Source organism: Aulonocara stuartgranti (genome assembly GCF_965226115.1).
Source record: "Aulonocara stuartgranti genome assembly, chromosome: 23".
NCBI lineage: Eukaryota > Metazoa > Chordata > Actinopteri > Cichliformes > Cichlidae > Aulonocara > Aulonocara stuartgranti.
The window spans coordinates 20,590,653-20,616,149 of record NC_138958.1 but is presented as its reverse complement, the minus strand read 5'-3'; the positions used below and the strand labels follow the sequence as shown (position 1 = coordinate 20,616,149).

The window sequence follows — 25,497 nt, the reverse complement described above, 5'->3', positions numbered from 1 at the left end:
GTGAACTCCAGGAAGCCCTGATAAGTATGCACAATAATAAGGCTCCAGGTCCAGATGGCTTTCCTGCAGAATTCTACAAAGAATTCTGGTCGATTCTAGCACCAGTTTTCTACAGAACGTTGTTGGAAATTAAAGAAAAGGGCAGACTTCCATCAAATATGAATTCTGCAAACATTAATCTCCTGCTAAAACCAGGCAAAGACCCTGTATATCCCTCAAGCTATCGTCCAATATCCCTTATAAATGTAGACCTTAAAATAATCTGCAAAGCTCTCTCAAAGAGACTGGAGAAAATAACCCCCCTCTTAATTCATCCTGACCAAACTGGTTTCATAAAAGGTAGGCACTCATCAACAAATACACGTAGATTACTTAATTTGATAGACTACTCATACAGTAAAAACCTAGAAACTACAATATTCTCTTTAGACGCAGAAAAAGCATTTGACAGAGTTAACTGGAAATTTCTATTTGCAACTTTACACAAATTTGGTTTTGGATCCTCTTTCATAAACTGGTTAAAAATATTATATAATTCCCCAACAGCTTGTGTTAGAACAAATGACCAGACATCCTCCAGCTTCTGTCTCTTGAGGGGCACCAGGCAGGGATGCCCACTCTCCCCTTCACTATTTGCAATTTTTATTGAACCACTAGCAGCAGCAATTAGACAGAATTCAGTAATTAAGGGCATAAAATGCAAGAACGTGGAACATAAAATCAGCCTTTATGCGGATTTTGTGTTACTCTTTCTCCAAAATTCACAAACCAATATCTCTGGGGTGATTGAATTGATAAACTCTTTTGCAAGAATATCAGATTACTCAATTAACTGGTCAAAATCTACAGTCCTAACGATTAATTGCTCCTTCCATAATTCCTCTTCTACACCACTGCAATCGGGAAATATAAAATATTTAGGTATTAATGTTTCTCCCAAGCTTGCAGATCTAACTAAATTAAACCATATCCCACTTTTAAAGAAGGTAGAAGATGATCTGGCTAGATGGAAATGTCTACCCATATCACTCATGGGAAGGGTTGCCGCTATAAAAATGATGGTCTTACCAAAAATAAATTATTTATTCTCAATGATCCCAACTAAACCGCCACAAGATTGGTTCAGATCTCTAGATTCATGTATGTCCAAATTCCTTTGGAAAAATAAACCCCCACGTATAAGCTTAAAAACACTACAAAAGACCAAGGATAAAGGAGGACTAGAACTGCCTAACTTTCAGCACTACTTCTTAGCCAACAGGCTTCAGTTTATCTCAGGATGGCTAAAACACACCCTCTTAGATGAACCTTGGCTAGATGTAGAACAAGCACTCTGCACTAATCTAGAGATCTCAGACCTACCATTTATCAGCTCAAACACCCAAGACATGAATGCTTTAAAAGCATCAACATCAGCTCTTCTCTGACAGCATGGTGGGAGTTTCTAAAATTGACGGCGTCTTCATTAATCCCATGCAAACGTACACCTATCTGGAACAACCCTGACATATTACAAAACAATAATATGATAAACTTTTCAGATTGGAGTGATAAAGGAATCAAATATTTAGAACATATACTAGAAGGAACAGAATTTATTTCATTTGACGGACTAGTTACACAATATGGGATCAACAAGAAAAGATTTTTAGAATATCAACAAATTAAATCCATAGTAAAAAAGAAATTTAAACCGGGTCAAGTTGAACTACAAACACCACCAAGTGTGGTTCAATTTCTTACTCTTAAAACCCCCAAATTACTATCCAAAATATACAGAATGCTTTCTAAAACAGATGAATCAATATCACTTCCTATTGCAAAATGGGAAGCGGATTTATCAGTTAACTTAGACCTAAACTTCTGGTCTCAGATTTGCTTAAAAACCTTTCATCTAATTAGAAATCCCAGTCTTCAATTAATTCAATACAAAACATTACATAGAGTGCACTATACAGGTCATCGGATGTTCAAGATGGGCTTTACATCTACCAACAACTGCTCACACTGCCAAACCAATTCACCGGACAATTATATCCACGCTCTTTGGTTTTGTCCACCAGTTCAGAAGTTTTGGCGCGAGATATGTGAAGACTTATCGAAGTGTCTGAAATGTAACATTCCAACTTCCCCCTTAGTGTGTTTGTTGGGCAGCTTAGATAATGTCACTTCAGAAAAGAATATCGCCCATATGGTTTTCACTGCCCTATGCATAGCCAAGAAAACAGTCCTCATGAACTGGAAAAATAAAAATAATCTTAATTCTAACCAATATAGAAATTATCTATTAGATTACATTAGTCTTGATACAGCCTCTGCCACCACATCAGATCAATTGCTCTGGGCTCCTTTGATCAGCTCCATCACCTAGTGGGGGTGGGGGGTCATAGTTTGGTCCCGCCTTCACTGTTGTGATTGGTGTGGGGGTAGGGACAGGCTTAGGGCGTCGGGGGGTTCCCCGGAGGCATCTTCCTTGGGGGGCTCAACCTGGGGTAGCGGTCATGTCCGGTTAGGGGCTCTGTTGGCTCTCCGGTGACTGTTTCCTCACGGCTGCGTGCAGCGGGGCTAGGGGAGGGTCTGTGCTGACGGACGTGGGTTACTGACCTGGTAGCCTGGCTGCCCCTGGGTGGGTCCGGGATGGGCGTGAGGTTCTGGGGGCGCTCCGTCTCTGGGCTGGGACTCGGACCGGGCCTCGGGGGCTTGGGTCCTGGTTGGTGTGTTGCCGGGGTTGTGGGCGGGTGGGTGCATGGGGGCCCAGCCCTGGAGCAGGGTGCCGCCGGTGCGTCGAGCCACCTGGGGGGCTCTTCAACTGGTGGGGGAGATTGTCACATCTTGCAGGAGCTTTCCTCTCCTCAGGAGCTCCCTCTGCAGGAGGGGGAGATACAGGAGAGGTGGAGGAAGATCTCAGCCTGGGTGTTTATTGTCTTATGTAGTCTGGAAGATGAGTGGATGGTGGGGTGGGTGCAGTTTTCTCTGTGGTGGGGTTGGGTGGACTGTCCCGGGCTCTGTGGGGCCGGGCGGCGCTGCTGCACTGGGCCCGGTCTGGATGGGCCTGGGCCCCCTTTCCCTGGCGGGTCGCGGAGTATGGGGGTGCCTACTGGGGTCAGCGGGGGAGCTGGCCCCAGGGAGGGGTCACTTGCCCCTCCCTTCCTTCCCTCCCCATCTCCAGCTGCCTCCCTCTTCCCGCTCCACCACAACCACCCACACATGCAGGACCTTGGAGTAAGGGTATGTCACCAGGGTGCAGAGGAGGCTACCCCCCCCCCCCCCCCCTGTCCCCTTCTGGCTGCCTCTGCCTCAATTTTATCCCACAACTTAGACATTCACATTACTCACACTCTCATTACACATACATATAGGATCTTGGGGGTGGGCACGATACACGGAGTCCAAAGTACCATCAGGGTGACACCCCACCCCTGGCATCGTTGCCCACCTCTCAATTTTAAATACACGTAGACATTGAGGGCTAGCAGGAGGGACCATGCGCTTACCTGCTGCTCTCTGGCAGGTAGCTCCAAGCCCTCCTGGGTTTTAAATGCACCTTAGAACACACATGCATCAACATTACAATGAGCGGGTGGAGGGAGGTTCGGAGTCTTCTCTCATCCCCGTTCTCTGCGACCTGCTGGAGCAGGGGGGCTAGGACTAGGAAGAGGAGTTGGCCGTCCAACTGCGGTCTGGAGTGTGGAGCCTTCCTGCTGCTGCGGAGTCGGGGCGGTCTGCCTCCCCCCACCGCAGGGAAAAGGGAAACACCACCTGGGTCTGGGTGCAGTTCCCCCCTCCAGGGGCGGGGGCACCTAGACCCGGTTTGTAGAGTACGCTTGGGGAGTGTGATCGTGTGTACAACGTCTCTTTATGTCTGTCTCCACGTTGGTTGAGTGTGGAGTAAGTGCATATGAGAGCATGAGGGTGGGAATGGATGTTTGTATCTGTGTGTGCCTGTATGTCTGTGTCTATATGTCAGGTTGGGTGTCAGGCGCCACCTCTCTGGGGACATCTCAGGCCCTCCAAGGTTTGGAGGCCTATCTCCCCCTACCACCACTTCCCCTGCCAGTGGCGGACCCCCTCAGACATCGGTGCGTTGGTGGTTCTTTGTGTCCGGGGATGGGCGTCCAGGTACACACCGGCTCACTCCTTGGCGGCCGCTTATCGGGGCCTGGAGCCTGGGGCTCGCTCGGGCCACTTCGGAGGTGGGGTGCCCCCGGCCTCTCGGCCTGGGGCTCGGTCACTCAGGTGCAGCTGGCTGCCGGCGGAGCTCACGGGCGCGTCACTGCAACTCCCCCTGGCTTCTGCTCCGCGGCTGCTGAGTGAGCCCTCATCTGGGACTCTCCTCAGCTCTTTCTGGGACAGTGGCGCGGCTGCCCCTCTGTTGGTCTTCCTTGGTCTCTTGTGTTCTGGGGGCCTCTGGATGTCTGGAGTTTTGATCTCCTCCACACCTGCTTCACGCCCTGGAGTACGGGGCTGTGGCCCCCCCCACACCCTCTAGCAGATTATTACATGAAGGAACCTTTTAAAAAAACAAAAAACAAGCGCGTCCATGCTCACAGGTGTACACACGGGTGATCACACCCACAAACTACACCCTTTTTGGCTCCTACCTCAAAGCACACTGTGTTCTGTTGATCTTATGTGCTGCACAATAATGTTTAATATTTAGTATTTACTGTCATATTCCCATATATCATTGTGATGTTGTTTATTCTATTGCTCTTGTTCTCTTCTGCTTGCTTTCTTTTTTCTTTCTCAGCAGGTGATCCAGGTGATTGATATATGCATTTTTTTTTTCTGCCCGTTCTGTTGGTTTTTGTCTTTTGCCCTTCTCCCCCGTCCCTCTTCTCAGCTGTTTCTCTTTCCCTCTTTCTTTCTCCCCTTCTTTCCCCCAGTCAAAAAAAAAAAAAAAGATGCAAGTACAACTCCTCCGGTTTCATATGCAAAAAAAATTATTGCGCTAGCTTACGTGGTTGCAGTGCTACCGGGATTTAAAAATAGTTACGCAAAATGGAGCATGTCCGCTCCGACCGGCTTTAAAGGGTTAATGTGTTCTGATATGAGGTTTGACAACAGCTATATGAATGAGGAAATGAGTAACAGACAGCTGCTTCAGGCTCACATGACAGAGGAGTCAGAGAACAAAATGAGAGTGAGGCAAAGAAAACCTTCAGCAGGTCAGATATGGTATCAATAACAGATCCATGCTTTCTCTTTGTTTAATAGAACACTGGAAGCTTTTTCCCTAAACCTCAGATGTAATTGCCATGGTCTGCGGTGGGTGGGTGGAATTTCCATAAGGCCCCTGAACTTACCTGGGATCTGCCCCTGGGCAGGGCCAACTCCTCCAGCTCCTGCACACCTGGAGCCTATTGCAGGCAATCAAGCCAGAGGGATTTAAGCCACACCTTGATGTTCATTCACTGCCAGTTTGTCATGTTGGTAACAGGCCTTATGCTTCAAGTTCTTGCTGTGATTTAGCTTACTAACGAGACTTTCTTGTGCTGCAGTTGCTGAATTCACTTTGGCTCACACTCTACCTCTGGACTCAGGATACCAAGCAACCATTTTGAAAATCACTCTGTGCCTCACCTGCCTGCCCTCCTGCCATCACACTGCATCTGAAGACCCCGGATCTCAGGTCAGCCTTGTCACGCCACTCAGCTCCCCTGGATTGTCATCACCCCCCTCTCAACACTCTATGTCCCCAACTGCAAGTAAGAATTGCTACTCTTACAACTTACCACTTCAGAGCTGCCTCCACTACCTCCCTAACTCCACTGTCTTCTCTCTTCAGTGTGACTGTTCCCTGCTCAGCTCCACTTTGCATCTCAGGCCCCTTTCCCTCGCCCTAGCCACGTTTCCCAGGCCACGCCATGTCAAACTCCACGTCTTACTGGGGTTTTTTTTGTCCTTACTACGTTTCTTGCACTTAAGCCTAATAAATTATTGTTACATCATCTGCTGTCTCTGCTCTGGGGTTCTGCATCTGAGTCCTGTTCAGTACAGACCACTCGGTCCCGTGACAGTAATGCTTTGTGGTTTCACAGTCACACTGATGTATGTTTGTAGACTTACTGAAATAGCCCAGAGTGTCAGTCTGTTTGTGTCACACTTCCCTGTGCTCAAGTGACTGTCAGTGTCATGCAGTTTGATTAAGCACTGAACAGTCTTCCAGTCTAGAAGGGAAGGTCTCAGGAGTAAAATTTCACAGTTAGGTTACATTTAGGTATTTGCTTTGATTTGTTCCCAAATAATGAAAACTACATTGTGGGCGGTGCTATATGACTGTTTTACTGTACACCCAATGTATAATAAATATTAATGACATTCAGCCTCACATGTTCCTTTAATTTTTTTTTTTTAAAAATAGCTTGTTTTTAAAATTGATATAATAAAAGAAACATGAAGTTCCATATTAATCAGATCAGTATGTACAGCACTAACGTCACCAATGTCTCTTTTATCTCTGGCGAGATGTTGAGTTATGTCCCTCTGCCGGTGAGAAGATGAACTGCATGGAGTCAGTTTAATGAACGTAGATGACATGAAGTGTTTTTAAATCAACCTTTGATAATTGTACAGATGACTGCTGATAACCATACTCACACCATGACACAAACAGCGATATCAATTAAAGTCATATGTCAAAGTCATAATATGATCCTGGGTGTACACCCAAACACATTACCACAGGGTAACACACAGAGAAATAATCATTCATACCTGTTTTTCACTTAAAAGAGCACTTTCTCAGCAGTTTTACTTTGTGATACTGTATTTATTTTGACCTAGGTTGAATTCAATGTTTATGAAGGTAGATCTATATATATCAATCATAATAATCTGACAATACTATAATATTGGCCATATTATATTTTCATTACCACAGTGAGAGGACTTTAGTCTCATGAACAACATTAACTAATTGTTATTTACTAACTAATCTTGGAATGACTGTTCAGCACAGAAATGAAGCCCAGCAATCATGTTTTACAGTCCCGTGGTCTCAGCCTCAGATACTCAACTAATCAAAGTGATGTCATGACAAAAATGAATGACCAACAAAACATTTTTCTCTTTCATTTCTGTCAAACAATGCTGTATGTAACGTGTCTCACGGAGTTAAAATGGCTGTGTCCCTGAATTGGGACAATGCCATTGGCTGTATCCCAATTCAGGGTCTGCAGCCTTAAAGGCCGCATTTTAATTACGTCACAGCGACGCGACGAAGGCTGTCCCAATTCAAAGGCTGCTCGAAATGCGGCCCTCAAATGCGTCCTTCATTTCACTGAATTTTAAGGATGTGGCGGTGTAGACTTGGTGGCCCAACATATCCCAGAATGCATAGCGCGGCTGTGGGTGTGGATAATTTTGCCGGGGAAAAAAAACGGCAGAAGAGGGGTGGCCGAAGAGCAAACTTTTAAAAGTAAGAACTGAATATTATGTTACTTATGTGCGAATGCTTAATAACGAAGAACATTAAAACATTACTGTTGGCCACATGTCGGGAAAGTTATGTGACATTAGCGATGTTTGTACTAACTTGGTTTTAAAGCCTTTACTTTAATATATACGCCGTTCAATAGTTGACGTTAATCTTACAGAGAATGTGATGATTTTATGGATATTTAAAGTCAGCACTGAGACAAATTTAGTAATGCCAACATATTAATATGTCATTTTGGCAACCGTGGCTCAGGGGGTTGGGAAGTGTATCTGTAACCGGAAGGTCGCTGGTTCGATCCCCGGGTTCTCTGTCCTGGTCGTTGTGTCCTTGGGCAAGACACTTCACCCTACCGCCTACTGGTTGATTGATTGATTGAATGCTTTATTGGTCATATGCAGGTTGCCCCGCAGAGGAATAGGACCCCCCCCCCCACCCCGGACTTACACACACACAACAAAGACATCACATGGGAATACAGTCGGAGATCGGTGCAGAGAAAACACTGAAAAGTTACACAACAATGGGGAAAAAGTACAAGAGGAAAAAAAGAGACCTCTTCTCAGGCTGGGCACCTATGGGAGGACAGCATGAGAACAGGAAACAAAAAAAACCTCCTCTGCACAGAGAGCACATTAATGTCCACATCACAACATTAGAGCACGTGACTAGCCACAGGAGTGGATAGGGGGGTGGGGGGTAATCCGAAGGAAGACAGCAGTCGTCCTATACAGCGCTACCATTTCAGCGCGGCACGCAGACCCGCCGTCTTCCCCCGCAGGAAACAAGCATCGAAGGCGTTTGGAAAGGGAGGGGGATGAGTGCGTGCTTATCAGTGTAAGTGTATGTGTGTGCATGTCCAGAGTTCAGCTGAGACAGTGTCCTTCGCCCTATCAGGCTAAGTAAACAGTATCCAGCCAACCCAGGTGGCCTTGCATGGGAAGAATAGTCATCACACAGTCGTTATCAGGGAGTTGTTTTGGTGGGCTCCAGCCTTGGGCCTGAGCAGCTGGCGCCGTGATGTCCATATGTTGAATATTGTTGATTTCTCCTTTATGCGAGCAGCGAATTTAGCACTCTGACACTGGTCTCTCGATCTCCCGTTGGAGAGCCGCGAGCCTCCCCATGATGGTGTTGGCCAGAGGGGCTGATGGCACGATATGGCAGCCTCACTTCTGTCAGTCTGCCCCAGGGCAGCTGTGGCTACAACTGTAGCTGCCTCCACCAGTGTGTGAATGCGAGAGTGAATGAATAGTGGCATTGTAAAGCGCTTTGGGTGCCTTGAAAAGCGCTATATAAATTCAATCCATTACTATTATTGTTATTATTAAAAGAAAAATATTTGTCTCTCATATATATAACACAGTTATATATACAGTGTCAAAGAAACCTGTCTTTGAGTGAAGATTTAAGGTGACAGGAAATATAAATAATATAAATAAATGCAGCTTGAATCTTTACTGAAGCTCAGTATTTGAAACAGACTTCATTCAATGCTGTAATAACTAATAATGATTGAAATTATAACTTTAATATTGCCCATATTATATTTACATTACCAAAGTGATATGACTTTAGTCTCATGAACAACATCAGCTAATTGTTATTTACTAGCTAATCTTAAATGACTGTTCAGTACAGAAGTGAAGCCCAATAATCATGATTTCACAGTCCTGTGGTCTCAGCCTCAGATACTTATCAAATCAAAGCTCATGTAGAAAGAAACAAATAAATTGAACAAAACATTTTCTCCTTCATTTCTGTCAAACAAAGCTGTACGAAGTGTTTCCAGCTGTCGGTGTCACGGTTGCTAGGCAACCTGGGCAGCATGACGGAGGTTAGACCGTCCCATTTCACAAGCCTCTCACTTCCGACCTTAGCGGCCCTTGTGGACCGTTAAGGCTGTGTACTTTAAGGCTGCAGAGCCTGAATTGGGATATAGTGGTTGAGAAGGTAATTTATCCATTTAAATCAGCTGTGATGGATCAAGGACACATCTAAAACCTGCAGGGACACCGGCCCTCGTGGACTGGGATTGGGGACCCCTGCTTTACAGTCACAGGACGCTGTAGGAGGGACAGCAGTCCCAACAACAGAGTGAGGAAGAGATGGAGGAAGGTGAAATTATCGCAGTAAGAAAATTGATGGGGGGACATAATAAGCAAGGGAGAGATTCAAGGGTTCAGGTAAAATGATTGACTACTTTGACCATGAGCCACTGCTATTGTGTGTTGCTTATAATTGCCACATGCAGTGCAACTATCCTAACCCAGTAATTGTACCGACCTGATCAGACCTGTTTCAATATCAATAATTAAACAAAATGACATATACACATGTGTATGTATGTAATGTACACACATACACATGTGTATGTATGTAATGTACACACATACACATGTGTATGTATGTAATGTACACACATACACATGTGTATGTATGTAATGTACACACATCAGGTCCTCAGGGTGGGCAAGTTTCAATAAAATTTGACCAATACTTTAGCAGGAGTAGAGAGTCTTGTGAATAGTGGCAAGATGGACTGACAGAGGATCCTTTACAATGGCATGAGCTCACCAGTGCTGATGATCAGTTCTACTCTCTTGCCAGTGGAGGGCGCTGCTCACTTAATGCATTATTATTGCACCTTTACTTACATTCACTTCTGTTAAACATCAACACTTTGGTTGCTTTTTCTTTTGGTAATGTGTCTCCTTGCATGCTTCACTTGAACCTCATCCTCTCATTTGAGCCTCTCCCAGTTATGATGACAGAGAAATTTGAGGGCCAGGGAGCCAAAAGAAGAGCACAACTTAGATATAATATTCTGTAAAGCTGGACCATGTGACCAGATACATGGTATGGATAAATAGAGCACATCTTCTTATATTATAACACAAGAGGTCATCTGGACAGGTAAATGAATGATTTACAGTCACAGTTACAGTCTTTTTGTCACTGTTTTATTTGAGTCTATACCACAACAGAGTAAAACAATGTTCAGTATTGGTAACTGACTATCTGTATATCTAGGTTCTAAAGGACCATTTAATTCTCCAAATTTGACCACAGACACGTTAAAATCTAGTTATGATTTCATCACACTAACAAAAGTAAAAATAAATATCAAGATGAACCCTGACTGCTCAACAAACTTACAAAGCCAGGAAAGAAGTTTACAAAAATCATTTAGAACAGTTTAAAACATCAGCTGAATCCATAAATCTGAAAACATGTTTCAAAATGAAAGAGACCGACATGTACGGACTAAACTATCTGTTAGGACACTATTATGCTAAACTACACATAGAGTCACTGAGGAACCAGAGGACCAGATTCCAAACCCAGGATAAAGAGGTTCAGTGAATGTGGTGTTGAAGGTGTGGAGGTGGATCAAAGTGTCAGAGGAGACTCTGTAGAAGGACAGAGTGCCAGCAGGACAGTCCACATACACTGCTACTCTGTTAGAGACAGAGGAGGAGGAGGAGGAGATGGATGTTGATTTCTTATTGTGCCAGGCAGAGTAGCGGCCATCATCACAGCAGCTCAGACTCCAGGACTGATCACTCCATCCAAACAAACAGTCATTGTCTCGTCTCCTTGTGATTCCTCTGTAACTCACTGATATCTCAACTTTTCCATTCCACTCGACCTCCCAATAACAACAGCCAGTCAAACCATCTTTACACAGCAGCTGAGGCCGTTCAAATCTGTCTGGATGATCAGGATATGATTGAACTTCCTTTGCTTTTCTCACCTTCATGTTGTCAGAAAGTTTGAGTTTTCTGTGTACTGTGTTTGTGTCGATTGTGAGTTGACAGGAATCTGATGGAGAGAACAAACACAATACAGCTGCAATTATTGATCCATCATCTGTTCATTGATTGACACTTTGATGATGACTCCTGACATCAGAGATGTGAATGAGTGATGTGACAGTTTGAAGATGGTTGAATGTGTGCTGCTTTGTTTTCATGAATCACATTAAAAACACACTTACACTTCCTCAGACTTCCTAGTTTCAGCCATCGGACTCCAGCAGGCTCCACTCTGAAAGGAGGAGAGGGGTCAGACCAGCACAGTCTCTTTCAGCATGCACACATGGACATTACATCGCTCTCACACACATGCTGTTAGACAATGATAAAGGAACAGTCAAACATTTTCACAAATACACTTGAAGAAAATGCTTCTGAAGTCTTGTCCAGTGGTTGTCATGATCTAGTTAGTCTGTTTTATTATAGCAGAATTCATAATTTAAATTATGTGGATCACCATTGTAATCTCTATTTGTCAAAATGATCATTCATTAACTTAAACATCACTCAGTTATGTAGTTTAAAAAAAATTCTTTTCACAGGAGACTTCCTAATTAAAAAGACAATGAAGCTAAGGTTAAAAGGGGTTCACCGGTGCACTTGTATGCCTCCACAGGTGCGCAGAGAACCAAACCTTACAGCTACATATAAAAAAAACCCCCAAAAAAACAGTGTAGTCCAACAAAAAGATTGAAAGCATGCAGACAGGAGCAGCCGGGGATCAAATCACCTACTCTTCTTATCAGTAGTTGGCCTGTGCTACCTCTTGAGCTACAGTCACTTTAAGTCACAGCATACTAAAAGCTATTTCATCAATACTCCCAAATGAGTGAGAATGAAGCATGCATGTTTTTACACAATTTCAATGGAGTTTAATTTTACTAATTACTAAGCAATTAAACTAATTACTTTAGTTATTTTGTTCAGTTTTTTGGTTCTTTTTTCTTTTTCAGTGAGAGAAGTCTAGTTTGTTTGTCCATTAAAGTCAGGTCCAATATCTGAGGTGGAAATGTGAAGGACAGCAGACAGGTGATCATCACTGACAGAGAATCTGTACTTGGATTTGTTAAATATCATTCCTGTGTTTGTTTGTTGACATATAAATGTAGATCCATAGAGAACCAACATCTTCTGAGCAGGTCTACCCAGCAGTGATACTAGTTGAATCAGACTGACAGTATTGAATCAGACTGCATATCAATTAGTTCAATCTGAACATCATTGGAGCCTTTCCCTATAATGCAAGTTAAGGGAAATGAAATCATGTGCATTTCATTCTAAACCGTTTTGGAATTGCTCTCATCATCTCTCTCTGAATGTGGAGAAGACGAAGGAGATTGTTGTGGACTTCAGGAGAATGCACACCCAACATGCTCCTCTGACCATTGACGGAGCGTCTGTGGAGAGAGTGAGCAGCACCAAGTTCTTGGGTGTGCACATCACAGAGGATCTCTCCTGGACGTACAACACCACAGCACTGGCCAAGAAATCACAGCAGCGTCTCTTCTTTCTCCGCAAACTAAGAAGAGCAGGAGCACCAGCCCCCATCATGTACACTTTCTACAGAGGCACCATCGAGAGCATCCTGTCGAGCTGCATCACTGTGTGGTTTGGAGCCTGCAATGCGTCCTGTCATAGAACCCTCCAACGCATAGTGAGAGCTGCAGAAAGGATCATTGGTGTCTCTCTCCCCTCCCTCCAGGACATTTACAGCACCCGTCTCACTAAAAAAGCCCTTTGCATAGCGGCTGATCTTCAAGCTGCTGCCGTCAGGGAGGAGACTGCGGAGTCTCCAGGCCAGGACCAGCAGACTGAAGGACAGCTTCATCCATCAGGCTGTCAGGAAGCTTAACTCCCTCCCGATTCTGCCCCCTCTCCCCTCTTCTCCTCCATGGTCTCACTGAACTCTGTCACATACACACACACACACACACACACACTCTCTGACTCACTCACTGGCCTGCACCAGTTACCAGTCACTTTGTGGAGCATTGGACTGCCATTACCTCATAAGACTTTGTTGTTATACTATCTCTTACCGTACATTACTAAATCTCCATTTGCACTATTTGCCTATTTGCACTACTCTGCCTGGTTTACACTCAATGTCATTTACCCTTACCTGAATATTGTATATTGTATATTGCATAGCTTTCTTGTTAATTTGTATTGTATTTATTTATTTAAATTTTTACTTTTTAATTATTTTATTTGCATTTTTTAATCACTCTCTTATATTTAAATGTTCATTTGCTATTTCATCTAGGGTTTGAGAGTAACGAAATTTCTATTCTCTGTATGTCCTGTACATGTGGCAGAATTGACAAATAAAGTTGACTTTGACTTTGATCATGCGGGGCTCAGAACACATACCAGCTCAGGGCATATTATCATGGCAGAACCTACTGAACACTGTGTTAAATTCCCCATCAGAGAATGGCTTACTGTGTTTTTGTGATTATGTTGAAAATCAAAAATCTTGTCTTAACACAGCAATCTGCTCTCCACAAACTAAACACATAACTTTACTTTTTGATTACAATACATAAAAGCTCCTGCATCACATACTCTTTCTTCTGATAAGTCGTCTGTGTTCAAATGTGTGTGATGCTATGAGACGTTCTCTGTACCTGAGATTGTCAAGTCTCAGCTGCTTCAACAGATTCATGCCTGTCTCTCCTGGATGATTGTAGCTCAGGTCCAGCTCTCTGAGACAGGAGGGATTAGACCTCAGATCTGAGGCCAGAAGAGTACAACCTTCTTCTGTTATCAGACAGCCCGACAGCCTGCACATAATAATCATTACAGATACTATTAGAGAACAGCAGATAATTAGCACAAAAAAGTACAGGACAAACTACAATAATAATTCATTCTGGTTATAATACGAACCAATTTAATTTCTAGTCTGTGTTGAAATCCAAGGTTGATTCTGTTCATCGTTACATCCAGATCAACAGAATCAACCTTTTGGGATTTAGTTAGCTTGATGACTGAGCCTGAATCACGATATCTGTGTTGAAATATTTCAGTGGAAAGTGACCATTACATTCCATAAACTGTACGTTTGTATGTTATTCACTTTTTGATCATAAACATTTAGTCCAGATTTAAAACTCAAAGTTCAAAAATCAAACGAAGGAGAAATCTTAATTTTATCAGTGGGCAAGAATTAAAGAAGAAAAAAATGGAAATGTTAAAGAAAACCCCTCAAACTTGCATAAGTAACTAACCCCGGCTTGGGTTACTTATGCAATCCAGATTTCAAAATGTTCATCAACTAAACAATTGATTATTTCTGACCTGAGTGTTTCCAATTTACAGTGTGGACTTCTTAGTCCATCCGACAAAGCTTTTACTCCAGTATCCCTCAGGTTGTTGTTGCTCAGGTCCATCTCTCTCAGACTAGAGAACTGGAGACTGAGAACTGACGACATAGTTCCACAGCTTTTCTCTGAAAGGTTACAAGTGCTCAGTCTGAAGAGACAGTAATTTAGAAGAAAAAAAACATTTTTAAAATGTCTAATTTAAACTTTTAATCACACGTGATATATATAACATATAATCCCTACACCTGCTAAAGCCTAAAAAAGATTCTTGATACTTATTGAAGATAAACAAATTGTTAAATAAAAACAAAAAAAAATGCTAATTTAGACAATTCCAAAGTTTTCCCCAAAGTACTAAATAAATGTGTAAATCTCAATATGAAACTGGAAAACTTTAAATGCTTAAAGAAATTCAGGAGTGCATGTTATTGTTTACATTCAATGAAGGTTCGAATTAGCAAACAGCTCTCACATTAAACCACAAACAATGTATCTGACCTGAGTTTCTCTAATTTACAGTGCATACTCTCCATTCCAGCTATCAAGAGATTTACGCCTGAATCCTGCAGATTGTTATTGCTCAGGTCCAGCGTTCTCAGCTCACAGCCTTCTACTTTGAGAGACAGAGAAAGAGCTTCACAGCTTCTCTCTGTCAAGTTACAGTTATTCAGCCTAAGAGAAAATACACAGAAAGCAGCAAATTCAGTCTTTATTTTCCTTGTGAATAGATCTTAAAAACTTTATGGTAACATACAGAGCTTTCTTAGATGCTTTGAGCACAGGCAGCAGCCTCAGAAGAGCATCCTCTGAAGCAGAATATTTCTTCAGATCAAGAACATCCAAATCTTTTTCTGATGTCAATAAGATGAAGACCAGAGCTGACCACTGAGCAGGAGACAGTTTCTCTGTGGAAAGACTTCCCATACTCAGGGACTGTTGGAGCTCCCCAACTAGAGCACGATCATGTAGTTCATTCAGACAGTGGAACAGGTTGATGCTTTGCTCTACAGACAGATTCTCACTGATCTTTTTCTTGATGTACTGGACTGTCTGTTGATTGGTCTCTGAGCTCATTCCTGTCTGTGTCAGTAGACCTCGTAGAAGGGCTTGATTGGACTGCAGTGAAAGACCCAGGAGGAAACGAAGGAACAAATCCAGGTGTCCATTTGGACTCTCTAAGGCCTTGTCCACAGCACTCTTGTGAAGAAATTGTCCACCACAGTTTTGGAGTTTGAGTTTATTAAATGCTTTAGACCATGCAGAGGTTTCTCCTTCTAGCAGATTGACACAGAAGTTGAAGAACGTCAGATGGACATGAAGAGCAGCCAGAAACTCCTGAATGCTCAGATGGACAAAGCAGAACACCTTGTCCTGGTACAGTCCTCTCTCCTCTTTAAAGATCTGTGTGAACACTCCTGAGTACACTGATGCTGCTCTGACATCGATGCCACACTCTGTCAGGTCTGTTTCATAGAAGATCAGGTTTCCTTTCTGCAGCTGTTCAAAAGCTAGTTTTCCTAGACACTCAACCATCTTCCTGCTCTCTGGACTCCAGTGTGGATCTGTCTCAGATCCTCCATCATACTTGACCTTCTTCACTTTGGCCTGAACCACCAGGAAGTGGATGTACAACTCAGTCAAGGTTTTGGGCATGTCTCTCTGTTCTTTTGTTTTCAGCACATCCTCCAGAACCGTAGCATTGATCCAGCAGAAGACTGGGATGTGGCACATGATGTGGAGGCTTTGTGATGTTTTGATGTGAGAGATGATCCTAGAAGCCTGCTTCTTGTCTCTGAATCTCTTCCTGAAGTACTCCTCCTTCTGTGGGTCAGTGAACCCTCTGACCTCTGTCACCATGTCAACACACTCAGGAGGGATCTGATTGGCAGCTGCAGGTCGCGTGGTTATCCAGATGTGAGCAGAGGAAAGCAGGTTCCCCCTGATGAGGTTTGTCAGCAGCACATCCACTGAGGTGGATTTTCTGGAGTCAGTTAGTATTTTAGTTTTGTGGAAGTCCAGAGGAAGTCGACATTCATCCAGACCATCAAAGATGAACAAAACCTGGAAGTCTTCAAAGCTGCAGATTCCTGCTTCTTTGGTTTCAGTAAAGAAGTGATGAACAAGTTCCACCAAGCTGAACTTTTCCTCTTTCAGCACATTCAACTCCTTGAAAGTAAATGGAAATATGAACTGGATGTCCTGGTTGGATTTTTCTTCAGCCCAGTCAAGAGTGAACTTCTGTGTTAAGACTGTTTTCCCAATGCCAGCTACTCCCTTTGTCAGCACTGTTCTGATTGGTTCATCTATTCCAGGTAAAGTTTTAAAGATGTCTTCTAGTCTGATTGTTGTGTTTGGTTTGTCTGCTTTCCTGGATGTTGTTTCAATCTGTCTGACTTCATGTTCATCATTGACCTCTGCAGTCCCTCCCTCTGTGATGTAGAGCTCTGTGTAGATCTGATTCAGAAGGGTTGAGTTTCCTGCTTTAGTGATCCCCTCAAACACACACTGGAACTTTTTGTTCAAAGTAGATTTAAGTTTACATTGACAAAGTGGAGCAAACATTTCTGAAAACACAAAAATACATTACATTAATTTGGTTTTCAGAAAATATCCCAAAATTTCAATTCAGTAAGTATTGAGACATTTTTCAATTTTAAATTCATGCTGCAGCTTAAATGTTTTGAGAAATCCCCTTACTGCTCTGCAGACGGTCAGCCAGCTCTTCCTGCTTTATTCTCTTCAAAAAGTGTAACACAATTGTCACAAATGCCTCTCTGCTTTTACTCCTCTGCTTTTTATTGTCATCCTTCGACATATTATCTTCTTCCATCTCTAAATAATCTGGACTCAAAATCTCGTGCATCTTCTTCAGTTCATTCTTTACAAACGTGATGATGTTGTCCTCTAACAGCTGGAACAAAATATTATAAGAACATTATGTCAATGACAAAATAGTGCTGACATCATGTCCTTTCACTGGTCTACAAAGAGCAACATGAAGATGAATGAACATAATAGATGTAAGAGTGGTTGTTATATACTGTATGTACGCACCATGAATATGGAGTCCAGCTGTTTTTGATCCTGCTGGACAAAATGACCACTAGAAACCTCTGAATTTTCCTGGTTCAGTCTGTGGAGGACTCATGAATATTAGTTCATGCACAGGGGAAAGACAATGTAAGTGACATCTGAAGAAAAAAAAACTAAGGTGTTTAGATTATATATGACTCCATGTAGTTGTAAAAGTTTGCCACTCTTGACGATCTCATTGATACTCAGCTACTCAGCTTAGCATTTTTTCAACATTGTACATCTGATAAACAGTTATGTGTTAATTCCATGAAAGATCATTGTGTAAATTCAACCTGACACCTTCTATTATGTTTGTCAAATAACTTTAGCATATGTGTGCAAATTTAATGCAGGCACTTTTTTGTTGTGGGTTTTTTTTTTTATTCAGAATGTTTTCTTTCTAAACCCAACCAGCATCTGTATCAATGGATTTTCCATACACTTAATAGACTGCATCGATTTATTGTCTATCAGGGACAATAAGTAAAGTAAAGTAAAAGTAAAGTGTGCAAGTTAGTCCCCATAGGGAAATAGTTCCTCTGCATTTAACCCATTCACCCAGTGAAGCAGTGGGCAGCCACCAATGCAGCGCCCGGGGAGCAGTGTGTAGGGACGGTACCTTGCTCAGGGGTACCTCAGGGTAGCTGTTCAGTGGAGTCGAACCCCCGACCTTCCGATCATGGGGCCACCACTCTACCTGCTGAGCTATCCCTGCTATCCATGCCAACAATATTATATTTTCACAGCAGATCCTCCTTTCATTTGATATTTCTTATTTCTTATATTCTAATAATTTCAAAAAAATTCACACATTCAGAGGATTCAGTAACTGTTTGAGATTCTTTCAAAATCTCCTTTGATAGTGTTAAGATCCTTCTCTTCTACTATTGTCCTGTTTTCACTGTCAGATTGTGAACACTGGTGATGATGTACTCTTGGTATTTCCAGGTAAAATGAGTGCTTGAGTTCATTGTGTCTGAATGGATACGTACATTCTTCAACATAAAGAGCTGTTGCACAATTATCTGCCGTTGTTTTCTGTAAATCTAGATTTCAAAGAATGTGAATCAACTTTAGTTTAAGGTGCAATCAGTGAGGTAAATATGATTTGGGTTTAAATGGTAATTAGGTATTTCGTGGTCCTCATGATGTGACCCTCAGCCATTTACACTATGCAGGACTATGGATGGTCCTACAATAAGCTGCAGACGTTTAAATATACATCTGTGTATATATTATATAATAAAGGAATTCCTTAATACCTTAGTATTCCAGTTAATTTAAGTCAAACACCAAACTGATGGCTAAAATAGCGTCAGTGTTAGTAACAGCTCACCTTTCTGTAGGAGATGATTTTTGTCCTTTAAAATACAGGGAGTGCAGAATTATTAGGCAAGTTGTATTTTTGAGGAATAATTTTATTATTGAACAACAACCATGTTCTCAATGAACCCAAAAAACTCATTAATATCAAAGCTGAATGTTTTTGGAAGTAGTTTTTCGTTTTAGCTATTTTAGGGGGATATCTGTGTGTGCAGGTCACTATTACTGTGCATAATTATTAGGCAACTTAACAAAAAATAAATATATACCCATTTCAATTATTTATTTTTACCAGTGAAACCAATATAACATCTCCACATTCACAAATATACATTTCTGACATTCAAAAACAAAACAAAAACAAATCAGTGACCAATATAGCCACCTTTCTTTGCAAGGACACTCAAAAGCCTGCCATCCATGGATTCTGTCAGTGTTTTGATCTGTTCACCATCAACATTGCGTGCAGCAGCAACCACAGCCTCCCAGACACTGTTCAGAGAGGTGTACTGTTTCCCCTCCTTGTAAATCTCACATTTGATGATGGACCACAGGTTCTCAATGGGGTTCAGATCAGGTGAACAAGCTGGCCATGTCATTAGTTTTTCTTCTTTTATACCCTTTCTTGCCAGCCACGCTGTGGAGTAATTGGACGCGTGTGATGGAGCATCGTCCTGCATGAAAATCATGTTTTTCTTGAAGGATGCAGACTTCTTCCTGTACCACTGCTTGAAGAAGGTGTCTTCCAGAAACTGGCAGTAGGACTGGGAGTTGAGCTTGACTCCATCCTCAACCCGAAAAGGCCCCACAAGCTCATCTTTGATGATACCAGCCCAAACCAGTACTCCACCTCCACCTTGCTGGCATCTGAGTCGGACTGGAGCTCTCTGCCCTTTACCAATCCAGCCACGGGCCCATCCATCTGGCCCATCAAGACTCACTCTCATTTCATCAGTCCATAAAACCTTAGAAAAACCAGTCTTGAGATATTTCTTGGCCCAGTCTTGACGTTTCATCTTGTGTGTCTTGTTCAGTTGTGGTCGTCTTTCAGCCTTTCTTACCTTGGCCATGTCTCTGAGTATTGCACACCTTGTGCTTTTGGGCACTCCAGTGATGTTGCAGCTCTGAAATATGGCCAAACTGGTGGCAAGTGGAATCTTGGCAGCTGCACGCTTCTAGATTTTCACATATAACACCGTTGCTTATGCAGTTACATTGGCTTCCTGTCGAATTTAGAGTCCATTTTAAGATTTTGGTTTTAACTTTTAAGGCTCTTCAACAACAAGCACCACCATATATTATTGAACTTTTACAGCCCTATGCCCCTAGTAGGTCTCTGAGGTCGAGTAGTCAGGGCCTACTTGTCACTCAGTATACGAGACTGAAAACTAGGGGTGATAGAGCTTTTGCTATTGTGGCCGCCAGACTGTGGAATTCCCTTCCTCAGGACTTACGATCCGCTGTTTCATTGATTACTTTTAAAAAACAGCTAAAAACACATCTTTTTAAAATTGCTTTTTGCTAACTTTGTTTGTATCTTGTTTGTTTTTTTTATAATCTGTTATATCTTGTAAAGCACTTTGTGATTTCTATCTAGAAATGTGCTATATAAATAAAATTTTACTTACTTACTTACTTACTTACACGCTTGACTTTTCTCAGTTCATGGGCAGTTATTTTGCGCCTTGGTTTTTCCACACGCTTCTTGCGACCCTGTTGACTATTTTGAATGAAACGCTTGATTGTTCGATGATCACGCTTCAGAAGCTTTGCAATTTTGAGACTGCTGCATCCCTCTGCAAGATATCTCACTATTTTTGACTTTTCTGAGCCTGTCAAGTCCTTCTTTTGACCCATTTTGACAAAGGAAAGGACGTTGCCTAATAATTATGCACACCTGATATAGGGTGTTGATGTCATTAGACCACACCCCTTCTCATTACAGAGATGCACATACAGCATATACAGCTTGGAGTAAGACAACATGCATGAAGAGGATGATGTGGACAAAATACTCATTTGCCTAATAATTCTGCACTCCCTGTAAATAAAGCAATCTTTAGACTCATCACTTTTTAAAGATACCCTGCTTGTGTCAGATCTAAGTTCTCCAGGTTTCCCATAGATCCTGTTAGACAGAAGAAAATTGTTTTTTCATTTCCAGCAAAAGAATTTGATGAAGACTTAGAATACTTTTGTCATCCATAAGAGAACCTGGTTTGCAGGCCATGCCTGAGCAGAAGGAAACTAGTGTTTGTGATTTACCACCCAAAGTAAAACAGTCATTTACACTATGCAGGACTATTGATGGTCCCACAATAAGCTGCAGAAGGTTAAATGTACAGGGTGGGCCATTTATATGGATACACCGTAATAAAATGGGAATGGTTGGTGATATTAAAGTCCGGTTTGTGACACATTAGTATATGTGATGGAGCAAACTCCTCAAGATGGTGGGTGACGATGGTGGCCATTTAGAAGTCGGTCATCTTGGATACAACTTTTGTTTTCTCAATAGGAAGAGGGCCATGTGACACATCAAACTTATTGGTAATGTCACAAGGAAAACAATGGTGTGCTTGGTTTCAACGTAACTTTATTCTTTCATGAGTTATTTACAAGTTTCTCTTCGTTCACAGCCATTGACATGTCGAAGAGGTTAACACGTGAGGAGCGGATCGAAATTGTGTTGATAACTGGTGAACGCAGTAACCGGGTCATTGCAGCAGATTTCAATGCAAGACACCCTACGAGACCACCCATCTCCCATGCTACAGTTAGCAAACTGCTTGCTAAGTTTCGTGAAACTGGTTCAGTGTTGGATTTGCCAAAATGTGGACGTAACAAAACTGTCACTAATGAAGAAACATCAGTGGCTGTCCTAGCTTCATTCAGCAAGAGCCCACAGCATAGCACTCGCCGCATGTCACTGGAGAGTGGCATTAGTCGAACATGCCTTCGGCGGATATTAGCTACTCACAAATGGCACCCTTACAAACTCCAGCTACTGCAGCATCTCAACGAGGATGACCCAGATCGCCGCACAGAATTTGCAGAATGGGCAAAACAAAAATTGGAACAGGACCCTCAGTTCACGCAGAAGATTTTGTTCAGTGATGAGGCAAACTTTTATGTGAATGGTGAAGTTAACAAACAAAACCACCGCTATTGGTCTGACACTAACCCACATTGGATGGATCCCTCCAAGACTGTTGGAACAACAAAAGTGATGGTTTGGTGTGGTATATGAGGTACAACGGTAGTGGGTCCATTCTTCATCAATGGAAACCTCAAGGCCACTGGATATTTGAAATTGCTACATAATGATGTGTTTCCCTCTTTATGCACTGAAGCTGGCACGTTCCCTGAGTTTTTCCAGCAAGATGGTCACCACCACATTATGGGTGCCAGATCCGAGCATTCCTAGATGAACAGTTTCCTGGAAAATGGATTCGTCGTCGTGGGCCACTTGAATGGCCCCCAAGGTCTCCCGATCTCACCCCCTTAGACTTTTATCTTTGGGGTCATCTGAAGGCAATTGTCTATGGTGTGAAGATACGAGATGTGCAGCACCTGAAACTATGGATACTGGATGCCTGTGCTGGCATTTCTCCTGCGGTGTTGCTATCAGTGTGTGAAGAGTGGGAGAAGAGGGTTGCATTGACAATCCAACACAATGGACAGCACATTGAACATATTTTATAAGTGGTCAGAAACTTGTAAATAACTCATGAAAGAATACATTTACGTTGAAACCAAGCACACCATTGTTTTTCTTGTGACATTACCAATAAGTTTGATGTGTCACATGGCCCTCTTCCTATTGAAAAAACAAAAGTTGTATCCAAGATGGCCGACTTCTAAATGGCCACCATGGTCACCACCCATCTTGAGGAGTTTGCCCCCTCACATATACTAATGTGCCACAAACAGGACTTTAATATCACCAACCATTCCCATGTTATTACGGTGTATCCATATAAATGGCCCACCCTGTGGAATAAAGGTATTCCTTGCTCAGTTCCTTATTTTTTTTTAATGCTGTTTAGGGCCATGAAACAACAAAAAGCAGTTCATTTAAAACACATCATTGTTACTAACAGCTCACCTCTCTGCAGGAGATGATTTTTGTCCTTTGAAATAAATGAGGCGATTTTTTGACCCGTCACTCTTTAAAGATACACTGCTTGGTTCAGGTCTCCCATAGGTCCTGTTAGACAGAGAAGAATTTTTTTTCATTTCCAGCAACAAAAACAGATGAAGACCTCACCATCATCCCAAATACAACCTTGTTTTTCCAGACTGTAAATCAGCATAAAGAAACTCCAAACAGTCACTGTAAGAACAGAGCACCACTCAGACAAACGTTCTCATCCCAAAGCATAATATGTTTAATGTGACAAATCATCGGTATGTTATGCTTTTGGCCACCCAACACATCTCTATGTTACCTGTTCAGAAAGGGATGAAGCACGAGAACTGTTTGGACTGAATCTACACATGTACATTTATTTTACTTTCTCATTATGAATCGCTTTGGAAAACACTATCTAATATGATTAAGGTTGTGGTTAAGAGTAGGGATAAGGTTATGGTTAGGATTAGGATTAGGATTAAGTTTAGGGTTAGGGCTGGAATACACGTCTGGAACGTGTGTTACCACCGGGAGAGTCATTCTATTGGATCCTATCCACAACCCGGCACGCATCATAGGGGCGCGGAAGGTTACATTTCTGGTTCCTATGTGACACCTCAGGACATGACAAATCATCGGTATGTTACGTATCGGGAAGGGGAACGGTCTCACCCAGACGTAAACACTTTACTTTGGCCTTTACAGGACTACCCATGTTCCTACTTTCAACAGGCACCAAAATGATAACTATCAAAAAGTTCATATTACTAACACAGCTCACCTCTCTGCAGATGATTTTTGTCCTTTAAAATAAATGAGGCGATTTTTTGACCAGTCACTCTTTAAGGACACACAGCTGGGTTCAGCTCCAGGTTGGTTCCTGTGAATAATGATGGAGCAGTGATGTGAGAGCTGAGCTGTGACATGGAGAAGAGTCGTGGACAGTTAGAGATGGTCATCTCACCTCTGAGCTTTGGTCTGGCTCTCATGTTCCCCACACAGAGTGGTTTTAGAGGGAGGGACTCCCTCCTGTCTGTTCTCACACTGATCCATGCTGCTGAATTCACATCCACATCAGCTCACACACACTTTCTACCTTCACCTGCAGAGGAAACACAAAACATTCATGTGGCAGTCAGACGGCAGTGTGACGCAGAAGAAGCTGCCATCAGCTGATGTATTTCAGGATGGCTGCCAAACTGCTAGACTTACTTTTAGAAGAACTAATAAGCTTACACCTGCCACTGGCTTATTGCTGAACAGAACACATCAGTGACAAGTTTGTGTTGGCATCCTTACTACTATTAAAACACACTGATGGTGGTTAGTTAGAGGATAAGTGCTTAACTCTATTTTAGGTTATTTTGGTACTCACAATCTCTCTGTGCTTCTCCACTTGTCACACATGACATTTGAAATATTATTAGCATTAACTGAAAAAATCTATTGTGTCGACTCTGTCTTGGTGCAGATTTAGATACAAATATTGAACTTAAGCAGTGTGACTCTGTGTTTTGAAGGAAAAGTCATGCTGCGATTTCAGTGTTTACTGCTTCTATTTTATTACATCTGGAAATAGAAGGTTAAATATAATTGATAAAGGAAGAAATGTATTTGAATTTCTGAAGCGATAACACTGAACTCAAAATTTAAACATTAACTGTGGTTACACAGGTGTGAGGGATTAACTACAATTGAATTGCTGTGAATTCCACAGATCCTCCATAAATCCATCCCAACAATGGCACTTACAGGAACCCAGCAGGAAGAACTCACCCATTCCAGTAATGCACTTTGTTCCTTCATAAAACAACAATAAAACAGCCTCAGAGTCAAACTAGAGCTTAGCAACAGCACTTCAGTTTTATAGTTTGATTATGAAACCGTTCAGGGTGCACTTCAAGAACACCTGAGTCTTAGTAAATATAACACAGTCAGGCTTTCTGTGTTTAAAATGATCTGATGAACAAATCTCTACCTGCTCATTCTGTTTGAAAGGCTCTGAGCCGAATGTTGGAGACTTCGTTGTTGGGGGTTTGGAGTCTTTAGCCAATTCAAGACCTCAGAGATTAGAGTCTTCAAATGTTCACCACATAAGCTAACAAACAAAGATAAAAGCAGCTGCTTTGTGATGGAGAGAAAAACCTGGGAGGCTCAAATAAATCAAAGTTCTACTCACTCTGCGTTTCTCCCACTAGCTTCTTCGCTATTCAGCTCTCTGGTGTCTTCACGACGTCTGTGTCAAGAAAAAAAGAAAATCCCCCAAATCATCTCTGTTATCACTCAGGCTCATTAAACTCTTCAAACAAGTCTTAAGCTGTAGCTCATAGGTTGGAAATCAGCTGATACATTGTAATATGGTTTCAATAATTAACTTGC

At 42.3% G+C, this 25,497-nt stretch overlaps 1 protein-coding gene across 2 annotated transcripts; it reads right to left on the bottom strand.

Annotated features, from left to right (window-relative positions):
* Positions 1–10,410: 10,410 nt before the first annotated feature.
* Positions 10,411–25,371, bottom strand: LOC309700852 (NLR family CARD domain-containing protein 3-like). Of its 2 annotated transcripts, none has more exons than XM_082524713.1 (12): positions 25,298–25,371; positions 24,083–24,220; positions 23,900–23,998; positions 23,092–23,193; positions 17,640–17,718; positions 17,283–17,496; positions 15,340–17,149; positions 15,084–15,257; positions 14,560–14,733; positions 13,887–14,042; positions 11,439–11,488; positions 10,411–11,263 (listed from the first exon to the last, which is right to left on the bottom strand). In XM_082524713.1, exons 2-12 carry the CDS (start codon positions 24,169–24,171, stop codon positions 10,734–10,736), a joined length of 3,477 nt encoding a protein of 1,158 aa, XP_082380839.1. In that variant the 5' UTR covers positions 24,172–24,220; positions 25,298–25,371; the 3' UTR covers positions 10,411–10,733. The 2 variants fall into 2 exon arrangements, 1 of the variants encoding a protein (XP_082380839.1); XR_014274782.1 differs by having other exon boundaries at positions 11,220–11,263; positions 11,439–11,568.
* Between the last annotated feature and the right edge of the window lie 126 nt (positions 25,372–25,497).